General features: G+C 41.0%; 1 protein-coding gene across 6 annotated transcripts; it reads right to left on the reverse strand.

Moving 5' to 3' along the window:
* Positions 1–583: 583 nt before the first annotated feature.
* LOC113140887 (cytosolic phospholipase A2 gamma) lies at positions 584–8,679 on the reverse strand. Of its 6 annotated transcripts, none has more exons than XM_026324985.2 (14): positions 8,286–8,679; positions 6,785–6,837; positions 6,188–6,298; positions 5,715–5,857; positions 5,254–5,440; positions 5,018–5,123; positions 4,803–4,943; positions 3,682–3,747; positions 3,335–3,475; positions 2,969–3,121; positions 2,768–2,851; positions 2,062–2,216; positions 1,486–1,657; positions 584–1,282 (listed from the first exon to the last, which is right to left on the reverse strand). In XM_026324985.2, exons 2-14 carry the CDS (start codon positions 6,809–6,811, stop codon positions 1,104–1,106), a joined length of 1,665 nt encoding a protein of 554 aa, XP_026180770.1. In that variant the 5' UTR covers positions 6,812–6,837; positions 8,286–8,679; the 3' UTR covers positions 584–1,103. The 6 variants fall into 6 exon arrangements, with proteins under 6 accessions (XP_026180770.1, XP_026180771.1, XP_026180769.1 ...); XM_026324986.1 differs by lacking the exon at positions 8,286–8,679 and adding an exon at positions 6,920–7,052; XM_026324984.1 differs by lacking the exon at positions 8,286–8,679 and having other exon boundaries at positions 2,062–2,183; positions 6,785–7,052.
* Between the last annotated feature and the right edge of the window lie 15,514 nt (positions 8,680–24,193).

Genomic DNA, 24,193 nt, shown 5'->3' on the forward strand with positions numbered 1-24,193 from the left:
TCCATTATTTTCTTAAAAATGACATGTGCTTTACTATTTTTATTGTTTAGAATACGCCTTCTTGTTCCTGTTTTTCCTTTTTCTTTAATGGCGAGTAAAAACCAACATTAAGGTGCAATACCAACACAAACCTGACATGCAGACGGGTCACCCCTTAATAAGAAACATTAAAGTTAAATTCTATTTGTTAATCAGGTTTGTCTCAGGTAACTACAAAACCCTTACAGCTTCCTACACTCTATTTGTTGCTATATGTTTTGTTACAGTCATGGTGCTTTAATTTGATTTCCTTTGCTTCCCTATAATTGCAGCCATGTTGTAAGTCTTTCATTGTATTGCTCCATATTTTTCATTATGCCTTGGCTTTGCTAACTAAACTCTCCATCCATTTTATCTTTGTTTGTCTCCTTTGCTAGTGTATTTGCAATTCCATTTTCTTTAATGCACCTTTGAGCTGCGGTCCACAGAAATGTAACTGTTATATTTGTATTTTGAGGGATAATGTTTCATATGTTTAATGTGTAATGTGGGATGAAAATGACTGTAGTGAGTAATGCTGGATAGGTCACTCTAATCTTTGCAATTGTCACACACGTAATTCAGTTTATTTAAACTGTAGAAATCTCAAGACATGCCACACTTATCTCAGCAGACATCCTCATACTCAGGTGATGGACATGATTATTATTGCTTGTGTGTATCACTTATCTTTACATCCTGCAGCTGGGTCTGTCTGCAGCCTCATATAAAATAAACTGGTCTCTAAAAAATTTAAAAGCCACAGATTTAAATTCACACCAAACCAAAAATAAATGAATCAGACATCTGCATGCATAGCAAAGACTTCCTAGAAAGGAGAGGAAACAGAAGAGAACATCTTAGATAAGTCAGTAAGTGATGATCCATTAACCACCCACATCTCTCTGTCTCAGATGTAAACGGACACACAGATATTATATATACCCCTGTTACTGAGCCCTTTTTAACCATACAGCTCTTTTATAGATATAGAGACACAGTGAGCTCAGCCAACATTTATCTTACTTTAGGATATCTGATTCTTTCACATCTCTGTGCCTCTCCCAAAAACCCCTCTCACTCAGTCATCCTTGCAGCTTGTTCTGTCGGCGGTGAATGGCCCTGTTAATCTCCCTCAGCAGAGTTTCGTTGTTGTTCTTCATGTTAGCTTTTGCTGTCTCCAACACAAAGTCAATCTTCTCTTGGCTAAAAGGACGCTGGAAGGTGGAGTACTCCTCCATCTTTGCTTTGAACTCTTCCTCATCTATAGAAGATATATGGTAATATAAGCAAGCAGAAGACATAATAAAAAAACAGCAAGAAGAATAAAGAACTAATGATTATTGCTGAAATTATGAAAATAAGATGAGTTTTGTTGCACAGCCAAAAAAAAAAAAACTCACATGGTTCCAAATTTTAAAATTGCTAAAACAAATCAACAAGTGTTTGTATGTGTGTGTAACAGACCTTTGCAGTTCTGTCTGTTGAAGAGTGGTAAGTAGACAATTGTGGGTTCCTTTGCTTTTCCCTCAAACACGTAGCAATTCTTTGGCCAGTCTCTCTCCTCCAGGATTTTGTTGTCTATCTCTGGGAAAGGCTTTTTCATGCTCACTGCATAGTCTCTGGCAAGAGTCAAAGTCTGTGAAGAGAGTGCAGGTTGATTACTACTTCAAACTCTGGTTGTACAGCATCAGTTTAAGCATCAGGGATTTAAAAAGTATTCTAATTCTGACTCTGACCAAGTATTTACTGTAGCCTGCAGGTCAGTAATTTCACACAGGATTACACATCTCTAACAGAAAGCTATTGTGGACCTCTGGTGGAGTATATTCTCAAACCATAATGAATCTTTCACTTTATCTGAAAAAAAGAAATTCAATACATTTCACTGGACAAAAGTAGTCACAGGTTTCACACTTTATATAAGATATCAGGTTTCTGTTTTCAAATGGTTAATAAATAATTAACATAATAATATGTTAATTAGTATGAATTGTCTCAAGCAATTTCCAGCGGGTAAAAAGATGAGGCGCTTCACAGTACCTCAAACATGTTTCCAGCACTGTACTCTGGTGCGATGATGAGGTCAATATCTCTCTTGTCTCCCAGAAATGAAGGATAAGCAACATTGATCATTATCCCAGCATCTATCAGGTGGAATCTGTCTTTAGAGGTGAGGCAAGGTGGAACAGAGGGATCTGCTCAACAACAGAAATGTACGACATCTCAATTCAAGATTTTTTTCTCCTCCAACTTCAGAGCTGGTGATTATCCGTAGCGTTATATTACACCACTATTTATTATCTTTGGATAGAGTCAAGCTTGATCATTGTGCAAAGCTAAAAGCGCTGCTGCTAACCAGAGCCTTATGTTTACCACATAAAATGAGAGTAGTATCAATCTGAACATATAGCTCTGTCTAGAGCCAGAGTTTGGCTTGTCTATTCTGGGCTACTGTAGAAACATGGTGGTGCCACATTGCTGCGTCGGTGAAAGGAGACCCTCTCTATTTCTAGATAAGGCTACAAGGTAGATAACGATAGATTAAGATATTAAGATAGTTGATATTTTCCAGTGATTACAGTAATTACAACATATTTATAAACAATATAATCCATTTCTGCTAATAGATTGCTCTAAATGTTACATATTGAACATTTAATACAAAAATATTGATTACAGTTATTGTAAAAGCACAGACAATTGAGGCAAAATTATTTAATGTTGCTGAACGGGTTTATCTTCTCACCTGGGTATTGGTAGAGGAAGTTGCTGGTTGTTCCCCACTCCCAATTTATAATCAAGGGGAGGACTCGCTTAACAAGCAGAAAGACTGTGGGAAACACGTTGAAAACAATTTCATAGATATGCTTTACATCTCTTTTCAAATTAAATGTGTCTGTTGTCTAATAATATTAACTAGTCTGGCTGTTTATGTGCTACACTTTACACTGGCCATGTGTTGTGAAGGTTCCATCCTCCAGGGTTTCGCTCCAGGTTTCTACAGCTCCCAGCAGATCCAGACTCCACTGCTGAAAAAGGCCTTTTCTTCCATCTGGATCCTTTGATTCGAGCAACTCCGATTTATTACAATTTACCATGTCTGAAAAATCAAATGGATAGCGTGTCATCATGTTTCAAAATCAGTTGCATTCAGAGGAAAATCAAAATACTAATTGATGGCTGTCTGGTTGTCTGTAGCTGCAAAGCTTGTAAACATTTGTAACTACACGCTACCAAAACAGTTAGATTTAAAGAAAAAAACTTCTAAAAAGCCAGTTTTATGTTAAATAAACTGTGTGATCACCACTGTCACCTTGTAATATTTTCTCCAGTTTATCCAGGTCCGACACAGCAGTAGGCTGCTTAATGAGGTTTCTGGTCAGGTCCACCAGTTTAACCAGGGCATTGTATACACGCAGGTACTCTTCAGCCGCACTGTCTGTATACTCTGGTACTGACACAAACAACACAGACACAGCAAATGTGTAAAAAAACAAAAAACAAAAAAACATCCAACTCACATGCTATATTGTATCATATACTGTATGTAGAGCAGGGGAAAACATGAAGATTTTCCCCTTTGACTGCTTTTTCCACCTTTTTTTTTTCCTGCTTATCAAAACACATGTTGCATTTGTTAAAAGTTCAAACTGTGATTACCATTCAGCCAGGGAGGGATGAACTGTTTTATCATGTCGCCATGCGCCAATGCACAACCTAGAACACCTGCACAGTTTCAACACACACAGTTGGAAAATTATGACATGAATGAGTGACCATTTTATGATATGTAATGGCAAAAAAGCATTTGTTATAATCAGTGAAGTCACCGTATTTCAATGCCTGCAATTTACCAACCAAAGCCTCAGTGATTTCTTGTTGACTCCATCTGTTAACATTTTTTGTGGATATCGTCACATAATAAAAGCTGTTCCTGTCTATACATGTGTAAACAGTATAAAAGCTTGTTCCTCTCTTTGCATGACTGAACATGTTATTTTATTGTTATTTGCTGTGTTCTCTAAATTATATATATTATATTATATTATTATATATAATTATATATATAGTTGCCAGTGGGTGGTGTTGCGTGAATTATGAATTTTTAATTTTAATTTTATAGTTTAAACCCTAAATATGCTCCCAAAACACTTCACATTTCATTTCAAACTCAATACATTATTAGTAAATAAATTACTGACCTAAATTAGTAAATTATATTGTTCTTAATAATTTAGCATTAAAACGCATGAACAATTATATATTGCCATGAAAAAAGCCCTAAAAAATTGTGGAGCATATTTGTGGTTTCCATGAAATTGCGGGGTTTCTGCAAACAATTAATAATTAGGTTCTAAAGAAAAATCTGCAAATGACCCACACAAGGCCCCACACAGACTGTGAAACTAAAGTGTGTAGTGCATTGGTGAAAAATTTCACACAGAAGTATAGAGCTGTGAGACTCAAAGTGCATCCTCCATGATTCCTCCCTGCTTTGTTTTTGTTTCCTTTATTTTCAGAAACCTGTTTTACTTTTTACTTTTTTTGGTGTATTTCATGGAAGCTATGAACCAGAGGGTTTTTTGGTACATTTTTTTGGGAAAACTTTTTAAAACAACTTATTCGTTTGGAAAATATTAAATGAATAAACCACAAAGTGTGTGAACCTGATAAATGTGTTCCTGGTGGTAAATCAAAATCCCTGGTCCCACACGCATATCCATATTACTCTAAGCAGGCCGTTGTGTTTATCACATGACCTGTTAACTCTGTACACACACCTTGTAGCTCAACCATATCCATCTCGGGCTTCTGTTCTAGCAGCTCTCCACTCTGAAATCTGCTCCCCAGGTGAGACGTTTTCACAAAGAGTCCTATCTCTGGGAACCCGGCCTCATGAGGGCTCACTTCAAACCATTTCCCTAAGTGACAGAGAGTCTGTTTTACATAATGCATAGCAATAACTAACTTAACCCCTAATGTACCATGTCCATACCTTCTGTAGGCCCATTTGAAAAACAGTGCTTCTCTATGGCGCTGTAGATGGGGTATGGGTTTGTGCTATTCCTCCTAGCCTCATCTGAAAAATGCCGTAAGTCTATCTGATGAAAGACAAGATATATCTCTGAAGAACAACATATATCTTCTTTGTAAAAGTGTGTGCTGCCTATCTTAATTTGAAAATATCAGAAGTAAAAGTATGTATGTGTGTGTGTGTATTTGCCCTGCTACCTGTCTCATGACCGCAGTAGAGGTCAAGACCCCCCAAACATCAGAGAGAGAGAAGTATTCCTTTTTAGACTTCTCACTCAACCAGGCCAGAGCCTCCTCCAGTCCAACCGCAGGACCTGTCAACCTGGACACTGCTTTGTCCATGTTGGTGCTCCAGTCTGGGTCACTGTACAGGGAGGACATGGACCTATAAGAGGAAAGAGGAAGACAGACAGCTACAAGGTCATGGAGTTATCCATGATCCATGATCATCTTGGAGGAAAACAGGATTTTTTTGTAAGTGAAAAAATATAATAAAATAATTTTTTAAGTCTGTTCCAGCCAAATGTTTATGTAATGACGCACAAAAACCACCACTCTGGGAACTTGGGCACATCATTATAGGCACATCATTATTCCTCATCCATTCACTTAACCTTTCATTCATGTTCAAACTTGATTTTATGTGTCATGACTGTTACCATGTTGACCCAGAAACCCCTCCTAGGTAAAGCAGAGTGTCCAGCAGACCTTCTTTTTCCATCTGATAGAGGAAACCAATCAGAGCCACGGCTGCCCTCTGACCACCGCCTGACGCCAAGAGAGCAATGTGGGGAACTGCATCCTGATTGGAATGATGATGGAGAACTGTTAGTGTACAGCTGCTCAGCTAATTGCAAGGTACAGTAAGCTAAAAGATAATGTCCATTTATTTATGTCATTTTCCAGTCTTTATGTAAGGGCATAGAAACAGAAACAACAATTCAGGATTCATTGCAGTTAAGTTTTTCAGCCGATAAGAGAGCATGATATATGGAATGTGCCAGCATCAAGTGATGTACTTCACTATCCTTCCAAAATATAAATCTGTAAGCTCCACAAGGCCGATAAATTATGAACCAAGAAGTACTTTTACTTAACATGTTGTGATAAGTGTGTTGATATGGACTTTTACTTCAGTACAACTGATTCCCAGGCTGTTGAGTGACTCCAGAACCACTAGTTTTCGTCGGACAACATATTCCTGTTCACCAGCACACAGAGAGCGGGACTGACGAATCACGTTCTGGAAAACATACACCCATTTAGACTGAATAGGAAATGGAAACTTTGAGCTTTTATTTTTAAGTTAAATATTTTGAGTTGAATCAAACCTCTAATCTGAAATGTGCTACAATATAGTATACATTATACTGCATCCTATAAATTATTTAGTGTGATTCTATGTATTACACTGCTGCTGCAAAATAATTTCTTATAACACAGCTGTGTTAACTTAATTTCATATTTACATGCAAGTTCACTTTAATAGTTTTCACAATAGGAGGAAATACCATAATACATACCATAAATACGATCATAGCTCATACTTCACAGTAAGTGAAGGTGTGTAGGCAAATGATTGCTTTTCTCAGTATACAGTACCATTCAGAAACATATGCTACACATACATGCAGTATATCAATGTAGTTTTTTGATATAGAGTACATAGACAGTTATACACATCATCCTACCAATGTACATATGAAATCCTTTGACATGCATTTCTCACCTCTGAAGCTGCTTCATTTCCCTCCATGTTATCCACTGATTTTGCTAAAGAATCTGCAAATACAAGCCAAAAGAAGAGTAAAAAGACTGACAAATATTCTTTTCCAGTCAGCATGTTTTATGTGTGGAAACAACCTGAACTGTCAAATGACCAGCCAAAGTTAAATCCACAATATAAACTCCACAAGTCCTGTGTTGTTCTGACTCCTCTGGTTATAGTTCTCTGATCAGACAAGGGTGGCTCTGAAGATGTAAAGCTGCATAATCTCTTTCACACTCACACTTTATTGTTGGCCCCAGCCCAATGGTATGTGTATTTACACATACCATTGGGCTGGGGCCAACAATAGTTACACAAACACTCAGATGAACTCTCTCTCTCGCTCTCTGTCACACACACACACACCACACACACATTTCTACAGACCACGTGACTGATGGACCCCAGCAGCATGGACCTGTGAGCCTCACTGCTGCCAACTTTGTCTCTATATTTAGAGAGTATTCAGATTCCTCTAGCAACAAATCTTGCAACTTTTTCTGGTGTTATTGGAGACTTTTAGATATCGTTCGTACTGTTCTCAACGAGCAGTGGGTGCTGCTATGGGCCCCTCCCCTGTCCCAAGGCACTCCCAGGTAGCTCAGTCTTCGCGCAGCAGACAGGCTCTCCCAACGGCAATCAGAGCAGATGTTCACTCCTCCCAGAGCGGTAGAGAAAACAAGCTATACCAGTTTGTTTAGTGTGTAGAAATGATCTGCAGTGGTATTTGTTGGAACAGGTATTCAAACTCCTCTGTTCCGTGAGTCTGTTTAATCGATGAGACTGGAGAAGGTCTTTCTTGGTCAAATTATTGTGTTTTATTAAACATTCACTGAATAAAGCATTACAGAGCTCTGGGTCAGACTGTCCCTAACACTAACAGTGTTCTCTGTCAGTTCACGAAGTCTGACTTCCTGACTCCTCTTCGACCCAGCATTATGTACAATTTTGAATGTTATGCAAGAGCCTCAGTTCTTTCTTTGTGTTGATTGGTCCTCCCTTGGGCATTCCTCGACTGTCTAACTCTTATGGAGTTTCACTATGCTTTTTGTGTATTCAATTTGGGTCTTTAAGGGTGAACCACGCCCTAGGGACTCCAACCCGGGTCTTTACTCAACACGTCTGCCAAGCAGGACTCCAACCCAGTTCACAAAAATTTAGGTGGACCTCACCCCACCAGGGGACTCCAAACCCAGTCTTTGTTTTCTCCGTCAAGAAAATGGTCGCCAAACCGGAGGCTTTCACTTTTTTTTTCAGTTACTCTTACTTACTCTTTACTCTTAATTATTCTTTTAACTTCAACACTTTTACTTCAAACTTCTTTTCTTTACTTCTTATTTTCAACCATTAATCTTTAAAGTAAATGCTTTATTCATCAATTTATTAAATGGTTTACCTTGACACCCGACAACTTTTAGAATGTTCAATTGCAGACTTTTGATATAAACAGGCGTCTGCTTACCTTTTTATGTTGGCCAACTAGTTGGGTGTCAAAGGGAGCTGTCCGTCTACTTCGTCGACCGTCTTTCTCCCTCACCGATCACATCCGGGTCACCAAATTGTTGGAACAGGTATTCAACTCCTCTGTTCGGCGTGTTCGTTCAATCGATGAGACTGGAGAAGGTCTTTCTTGGTCAAATTATTGTGTTTTATTAAACATTCACTGAGTAAAGCATTACAGAGCTCTGGGTTAGACTGTCCCTAACACTAACAGTGTTCTCTGTCAGTTCATGAAGTCTGACTTCCTGACTCCTCCTTGACCCGGCATTATATCCAATTTTGAATGTTATGCAAGAGCTTCAGTTCTTCCTTTGTGTTTAGTCCTCCCTTGGACATTCCTCGAGTGCCACATTGCTGTTGCCAACTTCTGCCGCTCCTGGGTGTGGTTTCTGCTTCTGAGACAGACACTCACAAACACAAGCCGCATCTGGTTATAACTGTCAGCCTGCTCTATAATACTGTACTCCCCTATAAATCCCCTTTGAGCTTTTGCACTCACTTTAATCATCATACTAGAACCTAAACTGATTCATTTATATTGCAACTGATTAATTTGTATTGTAATCATCACACAGACCTTTATTTAATCCCAACAATCCCCCTTTTGGTCTCCCAACTCTCTTGTCACAGGGGTGCTCCAAATGCCATGACCTCCTCGTCATCTGACTCCTGTGCCTCCCCCTTTGGGGTCAGCAGCTGCATTTGAACTGCTAGGGCGAGGCTTTCTCTCCTGATCAACGCAGTCTCTATAAATTGGCTCACCAGACTGAGTTCTCAGCCAGTTCCTCAGTCAGGGCAGTGAGTCCCTCCAGTGCCTTGGTGATACTACCATCTGGAGCAGTGTTATTTGGGATAAATGTACAACAGAAGGTACCAAACATTTTGCATACTCCCCCTTCTTTAGCCAGAAGCATATCTAAGGCCGTGCGGTTCTGCCAAGCCATCAAGGAAGTTGGGCCTAACTGTTCGGCAACTCCACGCATAGCATCTCTGGTAGAGTTAACAAATCTTTGTTGGTTATAGTACAGGTGATTGATCCAATCCATTTTTTTTTTATTAGTGGTGCTCCACCAAAAAAAGAAAGATTCAAACCAACTTGGTTTCTAGCTTTATACTCAGTGCACTGCAGTGTCTCTTTTCACACAGTGTGGGCTGTCTAGGGAAGAACCAGACAGAGGCAACACATAAAATGGCATCACCAATTGTATAAGAGCACAGGTTCCCTGCCAATCAGGTGGGAGCACTGGTCTCAATTGGTTTCCCCCACAAAACCACCACGGGTCAGCACGTGCAGTAACATGGTCAGTGAACCAGGAAGGGTCATAGCCTGCCCCAGGAGTGGTCACATTGGTAGTAGAGTTGCACCAGTGGAGATCACCAATCTTCTTGAAGTGGAATTTCTCAAAAACAGGTATAATTAGTACTATAAGGTGTAAAGAAAGGAGGAGTAGGAGCAGGAATAGGTGGCATCAAATAATGTAAGGACTTTGTTTACTGGCTGGAGGGCAGGTGGAAGTAAACAGCTGCCTGTTGGATCATTGTGGATTGAGTCTTATCAGTGTAACCTACATATGTTAGTGACATAAATATACTTGTCTGCCCATGTCAGCTGTTCCTGTCACACATTAGCACAGTTAACTACTTTACAAAAATCAAACTGGGTAGTTTGAGTCTCATTGGCCCAAAAGATAAAAGTGGGCACATCAGTAGCTCTCTTTGGCCTAGGTTTGGTTTTGGTGTTGTTCATGGCATTACGTGGATGTAGCAATTCCTTCTCAAGGGAGGAAACGATACCAGGTCTTATCTCAGTGGAGTTAGTAGCATTCTCCGGCTGTTGCAAACCCTTCTCAAAGAGAAACAAAATCAACATAACTGTGGTCAGCGATATGACAGTCAATATGCTTATTGTCAGTGTCACCCCACAAAATAGTCTAAAGGGGTCTCAGGGCCGATATATTGGACCCTCCATGGCAAAATGTACTTCTGAGCAGTCTTCTCCCCAGGTCACTCTACTCCTCACTCACCTAATCCCCTGGGTGTGGTTGGTTTCTTCACTGGTTTGAGACGAGTGGTCCCTATTGGTCCCACCCCCCTTTGTAGCCAGACTTCACCACAGGTTAGTTGGAGTTTAGAGTGAGTCCCTGCTGGTTTGACAGAATTACTCAGACAGTACTTTTACCTCTTTACAGTGTGTTAAATGAATCCAGGAAGGTCTTTCAACAATTCTCACAATCATGGGTGTGGACAGCAGTACTTGGTCAGGTCGTTCCCAGCACAGAGAATACCAATACTTCCCCTTGATGATTTTTACAAAGACCCAGTCTCCTGGTTTCATTCTAGAGTCTGGTTCAGGCTCAGGACCCTCCTGTTGTGCATTAATCACAGATACAACATTTTTATTATTCAACATTTTTGCCATGTGATCAGCAATGGTCTCAGTCATGTGAGCATCATCCTTAATGAATGGTTTTAGCTCAGGAAGATGATAACACTGCAGTAAGATGTTTAATTACCTGGTTTACAAAATATGTACCATTATTACAATAGATTTTCTCTGGAATTCCAAATCTGGGAATAATAGTGGTTGTCAGTGCTTTAGCATCTGTTAGTGCATCAGGATGCTTTGCTGGAAACACTTCAGTCCATTTAATGCATCAATGATTACTGAACAGTATTTCTTTCCCTCACAGTTATTTAATTCCATCCATGCAAATGTGTTGAAAGGATATTCAGGTAGTGGAAACTTTCCACTATTTCTTGTCACAGTCCGTCCCTGTGGATTATTTTTGTACATATTTCACATTGTTGATTTTTTTAGAGTAGTTTGTAAAACCATATGTTGTAAACACTTTGTTTACTACTCCTACCATCCCTCCTGCTGACGTATGCACATTAGCATGCGTCAGTACAGCTGTGTATCTAAATAAACCTTTAGGTAACACTACTTTTCATCTTTACATCTTCAAACGTTATTGTCATTTAATTTACTCTCTTCTCTCTTTGTTTTTGTTGTTACCCATGAGTCTTTTCATTTCTAAGGTACACTCTTCTGCATGTCTTTAAGTATCTGCTCATCAGGAGGTTCAATTGTAACTGTAGCTTGTAAAGGCAGTGGTTTCTGTGCTACTGATTTAGCAACTTCGTCAGCTTTACAATTACCAAAAGAAATCATGTCTATTCCTCACGTTTGCATCACTCTTCCAATTAGCAACCTCTTTACGTAGCTGCACAGCATCTAACATCTGTAAAATAAGATCTTTGTGTGTGATGGTCTTACCAGATGATGTGATCATTCCTCTGTTCTTCCACTGCTGAGCAAACACATGTACAGTTGAAAATCCATAATTGCTATCAGTGTAGATATTAACTACTTCTCCTTTTCCTAATATAGAAGTTTCTGTTAAGGTAATAAGTCTCACTGCCTGCAATGATAAATGAGATGGTAGTGATTCAGCTTTAAAAACATCTTTAAGGGTTACAACAGTATATCCTGTAGAATGAGATCAGTCTGATTTTTTTTTTTTTTCACAAGATCCATCTACAAACATTGTCGTTTCAGCATCTTTATAAGGTGTGTCAGTTTGGTCAACCCTGGGCAACACTCTATTCTCAGTTTCAGCAATACAGTCATGGCCCACCATCCTCAGCTATAGGCATTAATGTAGCAGGATTAAAGGTCGTACATCGTTCAATAGTGAGATGTGGCTGTGAAAGCAATGTAGTCATGCAGGACAAATGTCTAGCTGGTGACGTGTATGCTAGTTTGTTTTGCAACAACAGGACAGAGACTGCATGTAGAACCTTTAGTGTCAGAGAATGGACCAACATAATGCTTGCTGAAGCCTGGACTGTCATGGAGGCTGCAATAACAGCTTGAATACATACAGGCATTGCTCTTGCCACTGAACCCAATTGGGCAGAATAATAAGCAATAAGCCTGTTTTTGTCCCCATAAGGCTGAGTCAGCACTGAAGTCATGTGACCATTCTTACAATCTACAGTTTGCATAAAAACATTTTTCATAGTTAGGCAGTCCTAAAACAGAGGTGCTGGTCAGGGTCTTTTTAAGATCATTAAAGGCTTTTTCTGCAATTTCAGTCATTGTATTTTATCGTGAGCTGCCATAGGTGTGTCATAAATCAATTTCAACAATGGACTAGACAACTCTGAATAGTTTGGTATCCATGCTCTGCAGAGGTTTGTCATACTTAAGAAAAACATCATCTGTCTTTTAGTTTGTGGTTTTGGTGCTTTAAGTATAGCTTCTTTTCTGTGTGAGTCTAGAGCTCTTCCTTGCTGTGAAAGGTCGTGACCTAGGTATTTAACTCAGGTACCTAGATATTTAACTAACCTTTTTCCACAACTGTAGTTTGGTCTTACTTGCTTTGTGTCCCTATTCTGCTAGAAACTTAAACAGAGCTACGTGTCTGTGTCTGTTTTATACTGTTTTTGTGTTTCAGAGCATATCAAAATTTTATTCTACATACAAAAGTATTTGACTCCCTGCAGGAGGAGAAAACTTAGCTAAGAATTGATTTACAAAGTTTTGTACCAAAAAGGAATCTTATCTTCGACCTTGTACCAGCAATGTTACTTTAGCTTTTTTTTTTTTTTCCTTAAAACATAATTTAAGTTACTTCTTCATGGCTCAAGTGTTAGCTTCAGTCAGATGTGAGTCTTGTAGCTTTTTCTGCTGTTCAGTTTGTGTATTTTGCATCTGACCTTTCTTTTGCTGTCTAGTCATGCAGAGTATCCTGCTCCTCCCTCCTGGTGCTCAGGGCGTGTCTTTCTCTGTGGGCAGCTCTTAGCCCAGTGTCCTGCTTTTCCACAGACGTAGCAGTAGTCATGATCAACTATCTGCCAGGTCTCCAGCCACGACCTCGTCCCCACCCCCTGCCCCGGCTATCAAGTCATAGCTTGTCCCCCTGGAAATAACACTCAGAAACCATTTCATTATCATAGTCAGTGAAAAACACTTCAGCTGTTTTTCTAACTTTCTTTTGTGCTTTTGCTCTTTTTTGGAGAACAGTGGTCACATCACAGCATAATTTTTTGTATCTGTTAGGACACAAGTTTGCCAACCAATCTGATGCTTTCGAATAAATCCTGAAATTTCAGGTTTGAGGCCATTCAAAAAGGCATTCTTTTAACTGCTGTGCATAAGGCCCATCCCCATTTTGTGCAGCACCTTCAGGTACTGGTATTCCACTATGAGTGTTAAACATCTTTCAGTCTGTTAAAATAAGCCAGCACTCCCTCACTATCTTCTGTATAAGGAGATTGAGGCTGAGGCACAGGATCAGAAGGTGCTGTGGGAGGTGATATTGCTCTACCAACAGCACCCTCTTCTCCCTGGGCGTACGGAGGAAGCTGAGGAGGTGGTCTACAACATATTGCCCCAAATGTTGGTGAAGAGGCTTTTAACTGTTTTTTCTATTTGCTTCTGTCTCTCTTCTCCTTCCTTTCTCTCTTTCCCTCTGTCTACTCTCTGCCTCCTTTAACCATTCCTGTGCTGCAAACAGCCCTTCTTTTCTCTGATAGTTCTGATTCTGATTTCCCTTAGTCTTACTCTTTATGTCATTTACTAAGTTCTCTACAGTTCTTTTAACTTCCCTGAAAAAACATATTTATTTTTCCATTTTTCTAATTTTTCTATGTTTTTTAGGATCCTTTTGATGCATCAATTTTGCGTCACTGGTGACTAGTTCTTCTAATTTTGTATTCTTATTACCGATTTTATTTCTTTATATTCAGTTACTATTTGTTTTTACTCACTGCTATTTATTTTATTTATTTATTTAGTATTATTATAATTATTATAGGCCTACACTTATTATTTTAACAGGCTCCTTTCTCCATTGAGAAAACTTTTTTTTTTGTTACTCTTACTTATTCTTTTAACTTCACACTTTTACTTCAAACTTATTTTCTTTACTTCTTATTTTCAACCATTAATCTTTAAAGTAAATGCTTTATTCAGCAATTTATTTAATTGTTGTGGGTTTTCTGGTATCTGACCTTCTCTCAAAAGTCTAAAAGCACTGTTCTTAACACAGTCCATGTTTGAGTTATCTTTTGTTGTACTCTCATGTGTCTTGTCACCAATAATTTGACAATAGGCTCATCTTGTTTCTTCTGCAGAATCTGGCAACATGACTTGAGTGGCGACACTTCCATAGGAAAAAAAATGGCAGCAATATTTCTGTTACGTTTGTAGTGTCGTGTGTGTTTGAGGGAGGAGGACCCACACGCAGATACAAGTGGTAGAGTGACTTTATTAAAGTTTGTGGGAGGAGACGGGTGGAGCTCGGGCTGAGACGAGTAGTGTCTCAGTCCGGGGAGGAGTGAAGCTTCGTTCATTTCTACTGCTGCTTATAGGGCAATTGCAGTTGATTACATGGCGGCATTTTTCAAATGATAAAATGCATATCCTATATAAGATGCCCCTATATACAATAGATACTGTTTTTTTTGTATGTGCTCAGCGTAGTGATTAATCCTTATTTTGATTTTTTTTATCGGAGCACCAGCCTGAGAACTTTGATGTCTTTGCCAACTGTGAAGGCCAACTTAGCGCGATTTGGTACTTCAGTAATGAATAACAATAACAACAAAATAACATTTGGTTGTCCATATACTGTACATACCCATAGGCACATATTGTATATACTTATAGTCTTTGTAGCTTCATAGTTCTATTCCACTTAGTACTTTTTTAATATTTTTAATTTCCTATTTATCTCACATCTTGCTACTTCTGGCTCTCTGCTGTGTGCTGTACTTACTGTTGCAACAATGCAATTTCCCCATTGCGGGACAAATAAAGGTTTTCTTATTCTTATTTAGAGCAGGCTAATGTGGGAAGTTATTTAACAAAGGTTTTGATTTATATATTTGTTGACCCTGAAGGCGTTAGCTAGGTCAGCCCACACATTAGCTAGCTACTTGGAGAAAAGTACATGTCATCAAATATTAAATACATCTCATATATTTAAGTCAGTAACCTAAATCTATTATGATGTGCTGGGTATGTCACGATGCGGTGGTGTGGTCGTGAAGGAGGAGAGGTGAGTACCCAAATGCAGGACACAAACAGTTCTTTATTAGCCTGGACTCACCAGGCACAGACAAAAAAATCACTAACGTAACTCGGCGTTCAGGACACAAAGCAAAGAAACTGGAGACGGCGAAAAGCTCTCCTCAGACAAACATAACACAATAACTCCAACAAAGAACAATCTCGGGAGATATAAATACACTCAGAACCAAGGACTAATCTAACACAGGTGAAACTGATCAAATTAATGAACATAAAGTTACCTAGATCAACATAGGTGAAAAATGGAACCAGACACAAAATAAAAGTCCATAAACCGGAACTAAACCTCACTCTATAACAGTACCCCCCCCCTCAAGGGCCAGCTCCCAGATGGTCCAAAAGTCCAGCTAAAAGTCCCAGCAATTCCAAATTTGGAGTCCTTTCCCAGGACAACCCACCAGGCAAAATAGATCCCCATCGTGGCTCAGGGCAGAGTCCGTGGTTGCTCTGGGGGTCAACTCCTAGAGTAATAAGTCCGGGGTTGTAGGCCCCTCGGGCAGGTGTAGGTCCGAGGCTGCTTGGGCGGATGGTTCCTCGGGCAGACGCAGGTCCGAGGCCGCTTGGGAAGACAGCCTCTCAGGCGAGGGAGGAACAGGCGCGGGTCATGCTCTGTAGCACTGACCGCACTGGCTCCTCAATGTTGGACTCTGGCTCTGAGTCCTCTGGTTCTGCAGCCCTGGGCTCTGGCTCTGGCTCCAGCTCCTCTGGCGGCTCTGGCTCCGCAGCGCTGGGCCCTGGCTCCGGATCCTCTGGTGGCTCTGGCTCCGCAGCACTGGGCCGTGGCTCCAGATCCTCTGGCAGCTCTGGCTCTACAGCGTTGGGCTCTCTTGCCGTGGGTTCGGGCTCGAGCTCTGGCTCTCTGCCGTGGGTTTGGGATCGGGCTCTGGCTCTTTCGCCGTGGGTTCGGACTCTGGTTTGGCGGCACTGCTGCGGGACTCGGGAAGCAGGCTAGTTGGCCGAGGGCACTGGAGCTCGGCTGGGCACCTATGCCTAGCCTCGGTGAACGGGAGACTCCGGGTCCAGCACGTTTCCAGTAGCATGCGGGAGGCCGTAGACAAGAAGACCACTGTTACCTTGGCGTCGGTGTGAGGACGCTGCCTCATGGCCTCCTTCAGCTGGGAAGTCAGTGCGAGTGCCTCATTCATTCATCTCAATCTGGCTTCCCTGGCCTTTTCTCAAAAACATCTAACATGAGCTGAACTCATTCCTGATCCTATCCATCCTCGTCACTCCCAGAGAGAACCTCAACATCTTCAGCTCTGCTACCTCCAGCTCTGCCTCCTGTCTTTTTCTCAGTGCCACTGTCTCTAAACCATACAACATTGCTGGTCTCACCACTGTCTTGTCCACCTTTCCTTTCATTCTTGCTGACACTCTTTTGTCACACATCACACCTGACACTTTCCTCCACCTGTTCCAACCTGCTTGCACACGTCTCTTCACTTCTTTTCCACACTCTCCATTGCTCTGGACTGTTGAACCTAGGTACTTAAAATCCTCCACCTTCTTCACCTCTACTCCCTGTAACCTCACCATTCTACTTGAGTCCCTCTCATTTACACACATGTTCTCTGTTTTACTGTGGCTAACCTTCATTCCTCTCCTTTCCAGAGCAAACCTCCACCTCTCTAGATTTTCCTCCACCTGCTCCCTGCTCTCACTACAGATGACAATGTTGTCTGCAAACATAATGGTCCATGGAGATTCCTGTCTAACCTCGTCTGTCAGCCTGTCCATCACCACAGCAAACAAGAAGGGGCTCAAAGCCGATCATTGGTGCAGTCCCACCTCCACCTTGAACTCCTCTGTCACCCCTACAGCACACCTCACCACTGTCTTACAGCTCTCATACATGTCCTACACCACTCGAACATACTTCTCTGCCACTCCTGACTTCCTACAAACCCACAGCTCCTCTCTCGGCACCCTGTCATAAGCTTTTTCCAAATCTACAAAGACACAATGCAGCTCCTTCTGGCCTTCTCTGTACTTCTCCATCAGCATTCTCAAAGCAAATATTGCATCTGTGGTTCTCTTTCTTGGCATGAAACCATACTGCTGCTCACAAATGCTCACTTCTGACCCCAGCCTAGCCTCCACTACTCTTTCCCATAACTTCATTGTGTGACTCATCAGCTTTATTCCTCTGTAGTTTCCACAACACTGCCCTTGTTCTTAAAGATGGGCACCAGTACACTTCTCCTCCATTCCTCAGGCATCCTCTCACTCTCCAAGATCTTGTTAAGTAGCCCAGTCAAAAACTCTACTGCCACTTCTCCTAAACACTTCCATACCTCCACAGGTATGTCGTCAGGACCAACTGCCTTTCCACTCTTCATCCTCTTTAACGCCTTCCACACTTCATCCTTACTGATCTTTGCTGCTTCCTGCTCCTCAACAGTCACCTCTTCTACTCTGTGTTCTCTAACATTTTCCTCATCCATCAACTCTTCAAAGTATTCCTTCCATCTTTCCATCACACTTGTGGCACCTGTCAACACATTTCCATCCCTGTCCTTGATCACCCTAACCTGCTGAACATCCTTCCCATCTCTGTCTCTCTGCCTCGCCAACCTGTACAAATCCACCTCTCCCTCCTTAGAGTCCAACCTATCATGCAAATCCTCAAACGCCCTTTGTTTGGCCTTTGCCACCTCTACCTTCACTTTACGTTGCATCTCCCTGTACTCCTGTCTGTTCTCTTCTGTCCTCTCAGTGTCCCACTTCTTCTTAGCTAACCTTTTCCTCTTAACACACTCCTGAACTTCCTCATTCCACCACCAAGTCTCCTTATCTGCTTTCCTCTTTCCAGATGACACACCAAGTACCCTCCTATCTGTCTCCCTGATCACTTTAGCTGTAGCTGTCCAGTCATCTGGAAGAACCTCCTGACCTCCCAGAAGAGCCTCTTTCAGCTCCTCCCTGAAAGCCACACAACACTCTTCCTTTTTCAACTTCCACCACTTGGTCCTCTGCTCTGCCCTTGTCCTCTTCATCTTCCTCACCACCAGAGTCAACCTACACACCACCATCCTATGCTGTCTGGCTACACTCTCCCCAACCACTACTTTGCAGTCACTGATCTCTTTCAGGTTGGAACATCTGCACAAGATGTAATCAACTTGTGTGCTTCTGCCTCCACTCTTATGTGTCACCCTATGCCCCTCCCTTTTCTGGAACAATGTGTTCACTACAGCCATTTCCATCCTTTTTGCGAAGTCTACCACCATCTGTCCTCCATCACTTCCTCGTCACCTCTGTTTCCCTCACCAACATGTCCGTTGAAGTCTGCCCCAATCACCACTCTCTCACCACTAGGGATACCCTGAATCACCTCATCCATCTCCCTCCAGAATTTCTCCTTCTCTTCTAACTCACATCCTACCTGTGGGGCATAACCACTGACAACATTCAACATCACACCTTCAGCTTCCAGCTTCAGACTCATCACCCTATCTGACACTCTCTTCACTTCCAGAACAATCCTAGCAAAATCCTCCTTCAGGATAACTGCTACTCCATTCCACTTTCCATCCACACCATGATAAAACAGCTGGAACCCTGCTCCTATAGGCCTTGCTACCTTTCCACCTGGTCTCCTGAACACACAAGATATCCACCTTTCTTCTCTCCATCATATCAGCCAACTGTCTAGTTTTCCCTGACAAAGTCCCTACATTCAAAGTCCCTACTCTAAGTCGTACACTCCTGCCCTTCCTCTTCTCTCTTTGCCTATGAACTGCCCTTCCTCCTCTCCTTCTTCGACCAACAGTAGTCCAATTTCCACCGGCACCCTGTAGGTCAACAGCACCAGTGGCAGTTGTTGTTAACCCAGGCTGTGACCGATCCAGAAGTCATATTTGTGATTTGCATGTTTGATTTACTCAGATGCCATACCTGACACAACCCACTGCATTTACCCAGACTTGGGACCGGCGCATGAAGACACTGGAATGTTCCCCCTTGTGGTTGCAAACTAAGGTGTTCATAATAATAATGATAAATTAGGGCTGTGTAATTAATTGAATTTTGATTTTAATTTCGGGTCTCAATGATCACAACACCTATGTAATTGAGAAAAAACAATGATTCTGTTTTTCAAGTTATTTTGGCCTGCGTTCTTAACTTTCGCCCCCCTGGAAGCCTGAACTCTCTCAGCCTGTACTGTTGGCGAAACAAGTCACATATGTGGTATCTAGTAGCATTTAAAAATCAGCACGAGTGAAGATGGCGTAAAGAGAGCAGCCACAGTAGTGGTGGGTGATACTGCAAGCTTTGGTGTCAATCCAATACCAAGTGAATACTGGGCCAGTATCGCCGATATCGATACCGATACTTTTGACAATTAATGCATTATCAAATATAAATACATTTTCATGACTTTCAGATGTTTTGTATCAACCACACGCTGCTCCTCTTTCTTGCTTCCATACTTCTGCTTCGTCTCTGTGTCCTCCTCCTGCTTGTTTGTTTGCTGGCCCGAGTCGCTGAGTCACGTGAGATATCAAGGTTGGTGTGTGCCTGCTTTGCTCTACAAAATTGGCATACAGGCACGGCACTTACACACAGGCACTTACTTAGAGATGAAGACAGACAAGATAGTTAGGTCGCCTCTTTGAAAAAACGGCAGCAGTGCATACGGGAGTAAAAATTCCACCAAAGTATCGATATTTTTGTCGGGGTATCGACCGATATCAATACTAGCGTTGGTATCGATATTATCGATATTAGGATCGATTCGCCCTAAGCCACAGAAGTCTGTGGTCAACAAAAGAGGTAGAAGCACTTACGTTGTTTGGGAACAGTTTGGATCAGTGGCAGACTTAGCGCTTCTTTGATCTCACACAGCAATGTATTACCCTTGTATTACTGTTATCTTTTTTCTCATGTTTTACACTGTTTCTTCTATGTCATCTCTATATTTTCTTCTTCTATTATTTTCATGTCTTTCCTCTTTTCCTCCTCCTTTGTCAGTGTGTTCCTCCAGTTTTCATTCTTTCTCCCTGTTATTTCGTTCTCCTCCTCAAATGTTATTTTCATGTCTTTCTTCATTTTCTCCTCTTTTGTCTCTGAAATATGGAGTTATTTTTGCCAAAGATGCTACAAACGTTTTGCTCTCATCTCGTTTTCTCTGCTTCTCAGCACCACTAGACGATTTTAAGCCTGATTTCATGCCCGACTGGTCAGTGTGGGGGACAAATCCAGAGCCAAAAGGCACGTTGCAGACAGGCTTGTTGAATTATGTCAGTGATTCTCAAACTGTGGGGCTGGGCGTGACGCCGTGACAGGTGGGGCGCAGCGAACGGGAGTAAATTAGTCTAATTTTGTGTATATCCTAATTCATAATTTTCTTTACTGACAAACACCAGACACGCAAAATAAAACAACCACATACAAAGAAACGTGTCATTAAAAAACACAAATAGAGGGAAACAAGAGGAACCACGGTGTGGGAAATAAATGTTTAACGTCGGCACCTAATTGTAGTGGAACAAAAAGCAAACCTTCACGCAGCGACGCAATGATTAGTGGGCATGACAATGGATAAATTTGTTACACGGACCCCTAAAACAGCAGGCGATTCCACGCCGGCAGACAAAAACACGACAGACAGTAAATTAAATCAGTGGGGCTGGTGGGGGCAGAGGAGAGACCCATGTGTGTTGTGTGCAGTGCAAAACAGGCTCATTGCAGCCACTAATAGTGATAATGCCCACAGAATGACACCTTGACCATGTTCTAGACTTTGTTGTTTTCTCAATTATGTTTAATCTTTTTTTTTTGCACAGAATGCAACATGCCTAAGTAATTACACAATTGCACTTTCATTTTATTTATTTTGAACTCTGTATTATTTATTTAGAAGTTATTTTGAATAAATTTGAAAATTTTAAGTTTGAAATAAGTTTCATTGTCATTTTTTGGGGTGATGTGGGTTTTGAAACTTTATGCTCGGCCTTAAGTGGGGAATGGCGGGAAGAGTTTGAGGACCACTGAATTATGTGAACAACACAAGTGTCTTTTTAACGTATTGTGCATGAGATAACGTTACTACAATAGAGCCGACAATGAACAGGCGTGCGTCACGATGTCACGTTTTATCGCTAACATATATTTAGCCTGCATATGACACCATGATCTAGACTTCCCTCGAAAAAATAAAAACTAATAGAACTGTACTCCGGATGTAATATATGAGTGTAGAATCAGTTAAAGTGTAAAAATGATTTGGTTTATTTTAATGTTTACCTTCCATAATGCAATTGCTGTTGGTCTGTCCCATAGAAGAACTATGCAGAGCGGTAGAGCGCAGGGTTTGTTTGGAACTATTGAAGCCTACATGGACCACGTGACCGTGCGGCGTAAAGACAAAAGAGTGTCGTCACTGTTTTCTCTACCGCTCTAACTCCGCGTCCAGAGTGCACTGCAAATCGCGCATGCGCAAAGCAGCTAATTTTCTCAAATTGCCATTGACAGGTTTTTCTATTGTCTCTTTTTGGTCCATTTAGATTGTTAATGTAGATTGTATACAAAAATGTAATGCTTAAAAATATTCATGTTTTACTGTGACTTGTATGCTCTTAAGGTTAAAAACCAAACCAGACTTAAGAAAACTAAGGTAAAAAACTAAAAAAAAACAAACAAACAAACAAACAAAAAAAAACCCTAAGTAACTCCACCTCTGTTTTGGACTGGTTTCCAAAATTAGTTTGTTAAAGAGTTTTTGTAGGTCTATGTTTGATTTTTTATTATATTTTAATGTGATTATTTCCAATGTTCTGTTTAGATGAGAAGGTAGTGAAGTAATTTGAAGTGAAACATTTGTCGAATGTGTTTGTCTGTTTCAACAGTTAGCTAAATCTAAAAAACAAATGTCTAATGGTAAATAGTTTTTCTTTCCTAAAATTAAGTAGCATATCAACCCCAAATGATCGGCCTTGCTTATCGACCATTGGCTGAACTGGATTTTGAAAATTATCGGCATCGGCTATAGAAAAACCCTTACAGGTCAACCTGTATTTTTCAGCCTATACAGGTGTGAAGTGAAACCAACTCAGGAGTGTGGGTCTACCAACTCAAGCCTATTTGGGCTAGAGATGAAGTGAAACCAACCTGAAAATTTGAGATTCCATATCAGCTCTGCTTTATACTGATGAAACTACTTGGATGAGTAGTGAAACGTTTCTGTTAGGCCCCGAGGTTTCTGTTTCCTGTTTGTCTTTTATTTTGGTACCTCAGTTCCTCTTGCCCCAGTCTCTATCCCAGGTAGCTTTGTCCTGTTTGTTCATTAGTTTGATTACTTTCACCTGTGTCCTTGGTTCTGTGTATATATGTCCCCTGCATTCCTTTGTTCTTTGTCGAAGCATTAATATGGTTATTATGTATGATGGTTACTGCCGAAGGTGCTTTTCCCAATCTGCCTACCTGCCTGTCCGCTGAGTAGAGGAGGATATTTGTGATTTGCCTGAGCCCTGGATGATTCAGGGGAAATAAAGCATGTTCGTGTCCAGCATTTGGGTCCTCACTTCTTCCTTCATTACCGACACCACCAGCTCCTAACAGTTTTGACCTAAAAAGTAGAAGTCCATTTGCCATGACTCAACCTCTAGACATCCTTATTAGCAGTAGGCCACTTAACCCGATGATGATCTGAGTGCCTAACTTGGGGAATACCTTGTGGGGTGTAGACGGTCTGGCCACTGTGTGTGGGGGGTAACTCTGTACTGAGCACCTCATGTGTCTCCCCAGGTATTGGACCTATGTGTTGCACCCCTTGCTTTCCTACCTGGAATTGCATTCTAGCCTGGTGGATCTTCAGGCCATGCAGGTTTTTGCAGATTTGTCACATCTGCAGATGGCATGCGTCGTTGTATGTCTATAAGCTTTGGTTTGATAGCTTTGATTCTGTCCCATTGGGGTGCTGACCCACCCCATTAGGGCTTTCCATAGCTTATCTATGGGTGCTCCCTCACGAGAGCTGCTGTTTGAAAAGCTCCCTGGCCCAGTTACTGTCTCTCCAGTTGTCCACTGTTTTTCCATGTCACCACTCTTTGTGGTAGTCATCTGATCTGTGCCCAGAAGAAAGTAGCTCTGCCAGATTGGTCCAATTCAGCACACATCTTGTACTGCAACATAGACACATCGTCAGTGATCATAGTAGAAACCAAATTACCATGCCACATTTTTATGGTACCATGTTTTCCAGCTCTATTTCCTGTTTATTGCTTAGAAACTACTACGTGTTCCACTAAATCATTGTAGCACTTGGTGTTTAATCTAACATTACCAAGACATTAAGTAGAAACAGATAGTTTTATGTTTTCTAACTCTTTACTTTTTACTACTCAATCTACATATTCATAACATTTATTGTTATATGTACAGTAAGGAAAGTGTCTTGCCCTGTACAATGAAATTCTTTCTTTGCTGCCCACAGTGAATGCCAAATAAAAGCAACAAGGTATAAGCTAGATAAATACTAAGTATAGTACTGTGTACAGAAGGAAATAATAAAAAAAATATAACAATAAACAAATACAAATATTGGTTATGTGTACATTGTAGTACAAGGTAAGTGTGCAATATTGCCTTATGTGCAAAGTATAGTAGAACCATATGGCAATGATAAATTAACAGTAGTAACAGATGTGCAAATTGAACCATAATGACAATAATAGCAGCAGTAACATTATTAAATGTGCAAATTGTTTGTGTTTAATTCAGCCAGTCTGTGTCCACTGGCTACCTGTTTAAAACTGTGATGGCTGAGG

The sequence above is a fragment of the Mastacembelus armatus genome, chromosome 8, assembly GCF_900324485.2.
Source record: "Mastacembelus armatus chromosome 8, fMasArm1.2, whole genome shotgun sequence".
NCBI classification, from domain to species: domain Eukaryota; kingdom Metazoa; phylum Chordata; class Actinopteri; order Synbranchiformes; family Mastacembelidae; genus Mastacembelus; species Mastacembelus armatus.

Bases quoted from the DNA above. Each gene is read 5' to 3' on its own strand.
- LOC113140887 (XM_026324983.1), bottom strand. From the start codon at position 6,898: ATGCTGACTGGAAAAGAATATTTGTCAGTCTTTTTACTCTTCTTTTGG. The intron at 5,124-5,253 runs GTAGCAGGGCAA...GTCTTTCATCAG, and splicing joins CTACTGCGGTCATGAGACAG to ATAGACTTACGGCATTTTTC. The intron at 4,944-5,017 runs GTATGGACATGG...TCTGTCACTTAG, and splicing joins TTCAAATGGGCCTACAGAAG to GGAAATGGTTTGAAGTGAGC.